General features: G+C 42.1%; 1 protein-coding gene across 7 annotated transcripts in view; it reads right to left on the reverse strand.

Moving 5' to 3' along the window:
- Window positions 1-11,021, reverse strand: part of LOC115536915 (B-cell receptor CD22-like) — a 132,093-nt gene that overhangs the window by 82,017 nt on the left and 39,055 nt on the right. For 4 of the 7 annotated variants that reach the window (XM_030348392.1, XM_030348394.1, XM_030348386.1 and 1 more), the window contains exons 1-2: window positions 9,928-9,998; window positions 9,684-9,790 (exon numbers count right to left, since the gene is read on the reverse strand). In XM_030348392.1, the coding sequence (XP_030204252.1) occupies window positions 9,684-9,738 (55 nt within the window). In that variant the 5' untranslated portion in view covers window positions 9,739-9,790; window positions 9,928-9,998. Of the gene's footprint in view, window positions 1-300; window positions 764-1,022; window positions 1,157-4,600; window positions 4,662-4,739; window positions 4,852-4,934; window positions 5,190-5,507; window positions 5,775-9,683; window positions 9,791-9,927; window positions 9,999-11,021 lie in introns of those variants that run through there. The other 3 variants (XM_030348384.1, XM_030348383.1, XM_030348391.1) reach the window with 2 other exon arrangements.

Genomic DNA, 11,021 nt, shown 5'->3' on the forward strand with positions numbered 1-11,021 from the left:
GATTTTTGTGCCACATTTGTTCTATGGATCGTTATTTGCTTGATTACTAAAAAATTGCATGAAAGATCCCTTATCTTACTAAACAGACATCTTTTCACAGTGATGGTGGGACCTGAGTAGAACGAATTGTATTGCTCTTATCACAGCTACAGTCTCAAAGGGCTTCACTTGCCCACATTATAGGATTCTAAATACTGCCTAAACCTATTAAACTCATATCTAAACATCTACATAATGTAGAAGTGTGTGTTACGACTAGACCTACCTCAGGAGAACGTGACAATAGATGGAGTCAACCCATTAAAAGTAGTCATTTATTAAAAAAGCGTTGAAATCAAAAAATATCAGAATGAGGCATGAAAAACATTTTTTTGTTAATGTAAGCATCACATAAGGTCAAAGGTCCAATGAGATTGGATACTTTCATTTTCACGTTGATTGATTACCGTAATATATATACAATTGATTAATATAGCACAGTAATGGTAATGACATCACAGGATCACCATACTCAAATATTACCATTAATAAAATGCAAAGATCCCATATTTATGATGGAAAAGTAGAAAACAGTGGAAAACAGCCTTAGGATTTCCAACAAACAATCAGCCATCCTATTGTCCTGTTTCAAATGGATGAATCAGACACTATACTCAGTAACACCATTTAAATCCTGCTGCCGCTACTGGTTCACACTCTGGGGTGTTTATTTGACGGTGCTTACAACTCTGAGGTTCCTCCCATCTCCGTCTGATCCTGGTCCCTGAAAGAAAACAGAGGAGATATGAACTTCAGCCTCCCTGTAAAGCAGATCCATTAAGTTACAAAACATAGAATCTATGTTGACCACAGAGTAAATAATAATAATAATAAATGACATTTATATAGCGCTTAATATGGTACTCTAAGACGCTTTACATATTTCCCTATCAAAACTATGTAAAACAAAAGTATGTATGTAAAGGACCTCATCTGTGTGATCTGATTGGACACAGGAGCAAGCCAATCAGTGAGGCACTTACTGGTTGTCTGAGGAAGAGGTGTGGATGATGGCACAGTGATGGCCATCCTGCTCTTCTATTGGTTCTCTCTGTGCTGCAGGAGCCAAGTGATTGGTCAGAGCTGAGACGTTTTCATACACAGGAACAGGATGTAGCTGATGGAGAGTGAGGACGGAAGAACATTTAAAAAAGCACTTCAAACTTCTGAACACAGTCCTGAAGGTCATGTGTTTCTGGTTCATTAAGAGACATTTGGTGGTGCCTATTTGTCCCACCATGCATTTTAGCAAACATCTCTTTGTCATGTCTTCACTCTTAAATCTGAGACAATGATAATGAATTCCACTGAAATCTATCAGTGGAAAAGCACAGATGACCTGACCATGTTGCTGATGCACCATGGCAATGTGGCACAGCAAGCAACCAGGAGCTGTTCTATTAATAACATCATACATATGGTTTAGCTTCAGCTAGTTCACATGATGTGCCACTGGAAGAGACTGCCAAGTTTAAACTCCTATATGTGTTATTCGAAAGGCATTTAAGATGTATCTGATTACATTGTTTTGCATAACCTGCACTACATTTTTTAGTTTCTGTGATAAACCAGTGTACCAGGGCCCTCCTTCCCGAAAGCATCGTTAGCCTAAGTTGATCATGAAGTGCGTCGTACGAGCATCGTATAGTTTTCACACCTTTTCCCGAAAGCATCGTTGGTAACGAATGTCGTGAAAACGCTCATAGCTAGCGAGGACTCCAGGGTTGCTCGTAGGATCCTAAGAGCATCGTTAGCCTACTATAGCCTCAGTGGCGACACCAGCGGACATTCCGTGTATTGGATGCGTTTTATTAAAACACATCCAATACCACGGAATGCCCAGCTGGCACAATTTCACCACCAAAAACAGTGGTTACCGTCAATATAATACTCCTAGAGTACTGATTTAAACAGCAAAGATAGAAGTCAAAAACAACATAATTTATTGCAGCAATTTAAAATTACAAAAATATATGCGCAGCCGAACTGTACCGATCAAATGCCACGCCACAAGGCATATAATAAAATCAAATGATTCCATTGCTCTTGTGTAGGAGGTCGCTTTCGAGCTGAACTTGCGGTCTCCCTCTGATTTTAATTCAACCATCGTGGTTAAAATGTACTGATATTGATCAATGGCAGAAAACATAGGCTACTGTAGACATGAATCATGCTGAGACCAGCGGGTGTCGGAGAATTTCTGCAGGCGTTTTTTGTTGTGATTGTTTGCATTAAGCACTGTAGGCGCTTCGGTGAGGCACAGCCCCGCCTTCTGCAGTGAACCAAGAAAGCCCGCGCCGTGACGAACGGGGGATTTGACCCCCTCGGTTTTACACAGGAAACTTGAGATAAGAAGGTGAAATCGCCGGGCGTGCCAAGCTGCGACCGAACCGGCTTGGCAGTGTAAAAAGACCTAGGCTATAGCCTACATCATCCAGCCCAACAATATGGGCAGGATCTAGACCAAGCTCTCCTAATCGGGTCAGCAATAGCCCTGTGTCAATGCCTAGCCTCTGCGTTTGAATGATAATGAATGAATGGAACATTGCGTTTTTAATGACTACAACTATTCTAGACTAGAGCGTAAAGCATGTTTCAGAAACCAGCACATTAAGATAATTGTAGTTGTCGAACAAGCTATTTTAGATTTTTGTAATATGGAATTATTTCAGGGGGGAATATGCTGTGAAAAAATTTACGCACATTGAATTCAGGATTAGGACTGATATATATGTCGGCATAGGCCTAATCAATTGTGTTTTAATATCTTTAGCATTCATATTAGTGCAGTCTATTCTTTTCGTAGGCTACTCTGCTATTGGCCTTGATGGGGAGATATTTTAACCCTCTTCAACCCCATTTTCCTGCAACATTCCTGCGTCTCCCCCTCCTACATAGCCCGTTTCAGCACCGTGTCAGTGGACAGTTACAATCCTACGAACGTCGTGAGTGCACTGAACGTGCGCGTTCATGTTAAGAGGAGTTTCAGGAAACGCTCCAAAGGAATTCACGATGGTTCGCAAGATCCATCGTGAGAATGATTGTAGGAGAGAAGATCCATCGTTATCGGGAAACGAGGCTCAGGCTTGGCATGCACAATCATTATGGCACTGAATAAAGGCTATAAGCAACAGTTCTCTAACTCTTAATTAAATGATTTAGAGTGGCAACAGAAGAATGCTAACCAGGTCACCAGATATCATTTGTTGATTGTCGCTCCAAGATAAGGGACATTAGGTTTGGATGTGATGCTACTTCTTCCAGGATCTTACTCTTGCAAGTTCCTTTAAGTTGTGCTTCAGGCCAAACTAAATGGATTCTGTTGTGCCATGATGTAGAGACAGCTGTAGAGGCCAGTTCCTTCTCTAGTGTGTCCTGAATCTTACTGAATCCTTACCTGTTACCAGTAAGGCTTCCGCATAAAGACGCAACTTGCAGTCAGCTGCCCTATCATAACATTGACATGAATCAAATACAAAACAGGGCCAAGGATTTATCCCAGGGGGACCCCACAAGTCAACTATCTGGCCACTGATACAATCCCTCTGACCTGGCCCACCATCATCTATCCGTCAAATACCATTTAAACCTCTCTATTGATGTGTCCCTTTGCCAAACAAAATGGTGTTGTCTTCTGTATCAAAAGCTTTGAGTAGATCTAACAGGACCATTCCAGTGTAATTTTCTCTGATGCTTTCCATATTTATATCATAATAAACAAGTTGACTGGGACAAGTGTCTGCGTAATGTGTCTTCTTGAACCAGACTGTAGACAGATAGTCTGTGCTTCCTGTGCTGACTTGCTGTCCAGGTCAAAACTCTCAAAGATAGAGGGACCATTATTTCCAGAGCTAAATGCCAACTCTGCGACAAAGGCAAAGCCACAGCTGAAGCGATGAGATGAAACACAATCAGTGTTTAAACTGATGTCAATCTTTTTTATCGTTGTTTAAATAGATCTTGAAGTTAATTTGCTTTCCTTAATCTTTGAGACTCACAAAAATGTTCATTAACTGCATTTTTTTAAAAGCACGCTTGGCTTTAGCTTGCCTGATTTCTAAGGTTCTTTACTGATCGTTAATCTTGCATGTTTTTAAATGTCTAAAAGATCACTAGTAATCCATGTAGCTGTCTTCTGTTTTTAATCATTTTGTATCAAAGGAGTTAATGTATCAAGAACTAACAAAAAAAATATCTGAAAATAACCCATGCTATATCTACATCGTCACAATTTAGTTCACCTGACCAATCCTGCTCCCTTCATGTGCGAATAAATCACACTTTTGTGGAACGTTTCAGAAAACACATAATGCACATATCGGATTTGCCGTACGAAAGAAAATAGCTTAGCTTGTGATCTCTAAAGCCAATGTTTAAAACGCCTGACATTTACCCGATACAATCATAAAATCTATAAATTATGCTCTATTCCATTGGTTCTCAAACTGTGTTACACGTACAACTAGTGGAACGCGTGCGCTATTCAGTGGTACGCAAAGGAATTCATTCTGTTTGTCTTAGTAAAGGATGGGTTAGTAATAAAAGGCTTCCTGTGTCTCACCTCCTCCACAGTATCTGGCCTTCCTCCCTGTCCACATGCTTTTCTGGAGGCCCTCATTCTTCTGGAGAAGAGAACAGAAAGATGAAGAAGCAACTGCAGAAGTGAAGGAATGTGAAACAAGAAGGAGAGAATATCTCACCTCATCCAGAGGAAGACAAGGAGGAGTACGGTGGCCAGTAGGACAACAATGCCTCTCACAGCTACTGTTGTTGTCCATGATGTTGATGTCGATTTCAAACCCTGAATACAAACTACAACATAAATAGGCCAATGTTTAACTGTATGCCTGTGTTGAAGGTGTGTGTGTCTGTGTGCTTTCAAAATGACCAATTACCTTTAATTAACAGAAAGGTGGAATTATGATGTCCGAATGTATTATGAGCTTGGCAGTAATAGTATCCTTCTAGCTCAGATGTGATATTAGTGATGGTGTAGTTCTGTCCTGATGCTTTCACTGAGTCGTCTTGTTCCCTGAACCAGGTGTACTCAGCTGCTGGGTTGGCATCACTGCTGCAGCTCAGAGTCACTGAACTGCCCTCCTCTATTTCACCAGAGGGACTCACGGTCACTGAGGGGGTCTTTGGAGCGTCTGTTATGAATACAAAATCATCAATGTTCTTCCTGAAGTTATGAAACCGTGTTTAGTATTAAGTAAAATGCCAGGATGTTATAGAATATTTTTTATACTAATAAAACACAACTACATATTTACTGCCCATCTGGAGACACATAGAAACATGTACAACAGCATGTACATTTATAATCATGACTGTATTAATGATAATTAAAATGTTCATGGATTTATTACAAGATGAAATTAATGAGGACTAATGTGGACAAAATTCAAATATTTATTTTATAATAATAATATATCTGTAATATGATGTTAAATATATGTTTTACTCACATGTCACGGTTATATAGATCAACTCAGATTTTGTCCTTAGCTCAGTCTGAGCTAGACAGTAGTACTGTCCAGAGTCTGCAGACAGGATGCTTCTAAAGACGAGCTGTGGTCCCTGCTTCATCTCTCTGGAGTTATAGTCTGGATTAACCCTGAACCAGGTGTAGTTAGCTGCTGGGTTGGCATCACTGCTGCAGCTCAGACTCACTGAACTGCCCTCCTCTATTTCACCAGAGGGACTCACGGTCACTGAGGGGGTCTTTGGAGCGTCTGTTAACAGTTACATTTCATTAATAATAAATACCGGCAGTTTGAGTCCATCTACCGATAGAGGGAGGAATGTATTTAGGCTATGTATGTGTGTGTGTGTGTGTGTGTCTGTGTCTGTGTGTGTGTGTGTGTGTGTGTGTGTGTGTGTGTGCGTGTGTGTGTGTGTGTGTGTATGTATGTATAATGTATGTAAGTATGTATGTATATATATTTACATTTACACTTAGGGCATTTAGCAGACGCTTTTATCCAAAGCGACTTACCATAAGTACATTTGTCATAAGAAGTGAAACAATATATCGCTGTCGGTACAGTAAAGATGTTCATAGAACCAAGTGCAAGTACTAACACTCGCAAGGCTCACAAATTACCCGTACACAGCAGTGATAGCAGCTACTGCAGAAGCTACACATAATTATGACCTCTGTATATCTCTAGGACTGTTCATCTGATCTACTTCACACTTGCCGCGCGTATTGCTGAGAGCTGAGGATGTGCAGTGTTGACTTATTTGGACACACGACACGTTCAACATTAACGCACTTTGAACTAAACTGTGCAGCAGTGGGGCGGGGCTTCAGGGCTCTGCAGTTCACTTGGTCACTGTACTTGGATGCTGGATACACAACCGTTATATTAGTCTAACAATAACTAGAAGTGTCTCTGTATGTCTGAATGTCCTTTGATCAACTTCTCTTGTCGCGGGCGTGTTACTGAGAACACAGGAAGTGCCGTGTCGAGGGTGAAGTATTTTAAAGGAGTGACGTTTGATAAAGCTGCTAGCAGCAATACAGGAGGCCAAGCGATCGGCCAGTTCAGCAGAGGCTCCTTTTGAACGGGCTCTGCACTAGTTCATGGTAACATGTAGTTCTGTACTCTAAAGGGTCCATTACATCTGGTATCATGTCAGTATAGTGTGTAGTGGACTTACAAATTAAAGGAGAGCGGATATGTTCGTATCCTTCAACAGTACATGAATAGTTGTCTCCAGACTGAATGTAGATCTTGTAATTCTTCCCCCCCCGTCTTCCCTTCATTCCATTCCTGAACAAGATGTAGGGAGGGTCACCAGCTAGACCACACATACTGTGACACTCCAGCTTTGTCGAGGTAGGAATGGTAGGGTAAGGAAAGGACACCTTCACCTGGAGGTCTGGGTGTGGGAACAAGTTACACACAATAATTATGATATAACAACACACTCTCACACATACACGTACTTGTTCTCACTCATGCGCGCGCGCGTGCACACACACACACACACACACACACACACACACACACACACACACACACACACACACACACACACACACACAAACACACACACACACACACTAGACTCATCGTTTACCTGTTACAGATAAAGTCACTCCAGGGTCACCAGTATATTCCCCACCTGGTAGGTTTGTTGTTAACCTAAACTTGTAGACAGCAGAGTCACTCTGTCTCAGGTCTTTGATCCTCAGGGTACATGTTCCATGACATCTGGACCCGGTACAGCTGACATCTTCACGGCTGGGTTCAACACGACCTGCATAGTCTGTATCGTGTTCCAGATCAACTGGCTGATACTTGTCTTCTTTAGTAAACCACAGTGTTCTGACTGTGTTAGGGCGGTACTGCACGTTGTCAGGGTATTCATAAGTGCAGTTGATGTCAACCGTTGCTCCTCTTAAAGCACAGACATTACTAGACGAGTAAGTAACTGTCCAGTCACCATTTCCCTGAAGCGCTGTGAAAAAAGAAACACATCTCATTGAGAATACAGAGGTTCACCTGATGAACAGACCAGAATACATAAAGAGATGGAGGCTGGTGGGTGGAGATGGAAACTACAGATACCCCCCCCTGCAATGCATAATATATTACACTACACTAACTGAATAAAACACACTAACAGTTAAAGATCTCATGGCATGAAAATTTCACTTTCTGAGGTATTCCAACACTAATATGAGTTCCCCTAGCCTACCTATGCTCCCCCAGTAGCTAGAAATGTTGTTGGGTGTAAAATGAGCACTAGGCATTTTGCTCTGCCTTTTCCCCCGGGGAGAAGCCACCTCCCCCTTCTCTGCCTTGCAAGCCCAGAGAATTAGGACCGCCAATGAGACACGACGGTTTGAGCGCCACATGTGTGTGTGTGTGTGATTATACACACTGTAACGCAAGTGTTGTACACTTCTTTGTTATTTGGATTACCGTTCTGCTGTTGGTGTTATGGCGCATAACACATCGGTTCTTTGCCGTCTCTAGTATTTCCACAACAAGACTGTAGTGGGGGTTATCTCAGACATGGTTGAGAAGGAATTGGGGGAAAGGAACTTTGGCTTTGACTCCCTTCACTCCCTGAAGTTTTCCGACATGGAGGAGAAAGGGATTGTTGCCAGCGATTGTCTCCCGCTCGAGCCCCGCTTTCCGCTCCCCGCTGCCCGCTGCCGAGGGACCAACGCCTCGGCGCTGCCCGCTGCAGGAGGCGTTGGTGCCCAAGCGCTTCCCGCTGCCGAAACGGTGGTCCCTCGGCAGCGAGAAGAGGGGCTCAAGCGGGAATCAATCGCGGGCAACAATCTCTTTCTCCTCCATGTCGTGGTTCAGTGTACTTCAGATTGATGTGGACATGGAAGAACCAGAGACGTCGCAGAACCCGTCGTTTGCGATTCATAATACCGTCTGGAGGCGCACAGCTTTTGGCCGTGATAATATATATTATATGACATATATATCTATGTATAATATAAAGATATAGAGCTTCAGATATAGAGCTTCAGGACTCCCACCGGAGCACCCGGAGTGTTCTAGAATATATCAGAACAAGCTGTGTGCGCCTCGCCATTGGGATACATCCACTGTAAACAGAGCGCATGGTACCGTGGCCGCAGGCTGCTCAGGGCCACACCCCCACCCTCCTCCTTGACCCGCCTCTGTCCTCCTCTTTGCATTAAAGCTACAGACACCAAAACAGCGTGTTTGGGGAAAGCTTAATGTGCGACTGGCTCGTAGTGGCTGTAACTCTGCCTCACGGCTGAATTTTGGGACCGTCTTCAAATACTGTGTTAGGGGCTCACTAATATCTATATTAAAGCACCCATAAAGTAGCATGCCATGGGACCTTTAATGAATTATGGTAGTGTAGGGTACTGTGTTTAGTGGCCATAGGCCTCGGCCCTGTAGTGCTTCTGTTGGAGCTATGTGACTAAAAGCTTTGTAATTACTTAGATGTGAAGACAAGGAATGTAGAGGAGAGGAGGTGAGGAGAGGAGTCAAGGAGAGGAAGTGGGAATAGTGCAGAGGAGACAAGTATGGCGAGAAGAAGAGTGGAGACAGGGAACATATAGGAGAAGAGACAAGGAGGAGGAGAGAATAGGAGAAAAATAGAGGAGAGGAGCCAAAGAGAGGAGAGGAGACAAAGAGAGGAGAATAGCAGAGAGGGGAGGAGAGAGGCGAGGAGAGGAGAGCAGGAGAGAGGCGAGGAGATGGCATGCAGTGTCTTCACTATTACTGGATCATAATTCTAACATTGCAGCAGATTCCATGTCTTAATCATCATTAATAGAATAAATGGGAGGAAAACAGTAGCTTTTGACTTTTATGTTTTTTCAAAAAGCAGAAAAGTAACTCAATTAACCCTCTGATGATGTGAATAGTTCAGGATTGTCGCGCAACCAGGAAATGGCCAACAGACCTCAAATGACTAATGAACCCTATCGGAAATATATAAAGTGGACCTTTAGCAGACCGTATTCTAGTGGTCTGTTTAACCATACGTTCTAGAGGGTGATTCTTTAATGTTATATTTATTATTCTTCTATCTACATCATGCTGTGGTTTCACCCTCTCCTCGTTCCAGTTGCTTGGTCGTCTTGTTATTGAAACAGTTCAACTAAATATTAACAATTTAAATGAACCAACCTGGTACTGACAGAAGGAAAGCTAGAAATCCTCTTGCTGCTGATCTTAAATCCATAGTGAGGCCTCTCCTCTCTCACTCTGTTGTTCTGGGAGGTATTTGAACACTCCTGAAGGTAGAACATAAAATAAAATAGTTCATACTATGAGAAATACATCAGTTTTTAACACTTTTTAAAATACTGTTTACTCTATGAATTACATTTGTTAAGCATTGAAATAAAGTTAAGAAAAGAAAAATTCTTACTGTAGCGCAGAAAGCTGGTCTGACATCTAGTCTGTGGTCCCAGTTCATCATGCAGCTAGCTGAACAGACACCACAAAGTATTGAAAGACTTCCTTCCTCTTCACACTATGATTTGCAGAAAAAGGAACAGAAGCCTGAACTACCGTGTCTGGTAACCCATCCTTTTACAGTCCCCTAATTACTAGGTATTAACCTGGTAAATATATGGTAAATATTGTATATTATTGGGTAATTTAATTACCCCTGGTAATAAGAAGGTAAATACAGAGGAAATACAGCTTAAGTACTAAGAAAATTCTCCACTAATACCCATCGACTCAAATAAGTACCGTGTAGTTGAAACTGTTTTACGATGGTAATAACTCAGATATAATTGTGTACTTCCCAGGAAAGTAGGCAACCAATTCTTAGAAACAACTCTTCTTGTACCCATCAATTCAAATTACAATTGTAGTTCTCCAAGGTTTATGTTGGTAACAGCCCAGGTTTAATAATGTACTATCTAGAAATTAACATAGTACTTTCCAATAAGTTACTATTTCTTAGTTAGTTATTGTTCATAGCTGCTGATGTTTGATGGACAGCAGAGACACGCGGCTTTTTCCAGGTGGGGCTGAGCAGCGCAGACCGTCTTCCAGTGCTGTTGCGGTCACAGTGATGTTTTTATCCTTAATCATTATTTCATAAGGTGTAACGTGTGTGGCATGAGTGTCCACTTTGCCGTTTACTTTCTTACGGAAGCATAGAAATTTGGTTTCCAGATAAATGAGCTTTTGTACACGTCTTTAATTATATCTGTGTACACTTGGGGCAGGTGTATTTCCTCCAGAGCCCTTATCATGATTTTACCTGGAAGAGTTCCGAATGCGTCAAAAAAACTTGATTGAATCTTGCACTCTCATGTTTGAAATCATCGATAGCCGTTTTTAAGAGACACATGTTCGTTCATCCCTTGCTTCTCTATGTAGGCCTTTTGCTCAGTGGACAAGATGTTTGCATCCACCAGCCAGGGAAGGATACGTCTAAGAACGCATTTCATGAACACTTTGTAAATTGTTGTTAGAAGGCTAATATCCCTCCAAGTGCTGGGGTCA

Source organism: Gadus morhua, chromosome 23 (genome assembly GCF_902167405.1).
Source record: "Gadus morhua chromosome 23, gadMor3.0, whole genome shotgun sequence".
Lineage (NCBI taxonomy): Eukaryota > Metazoa > Chordata > Actinopteri > Gadiformes > Gadidae > Gadus > Gadus morhua.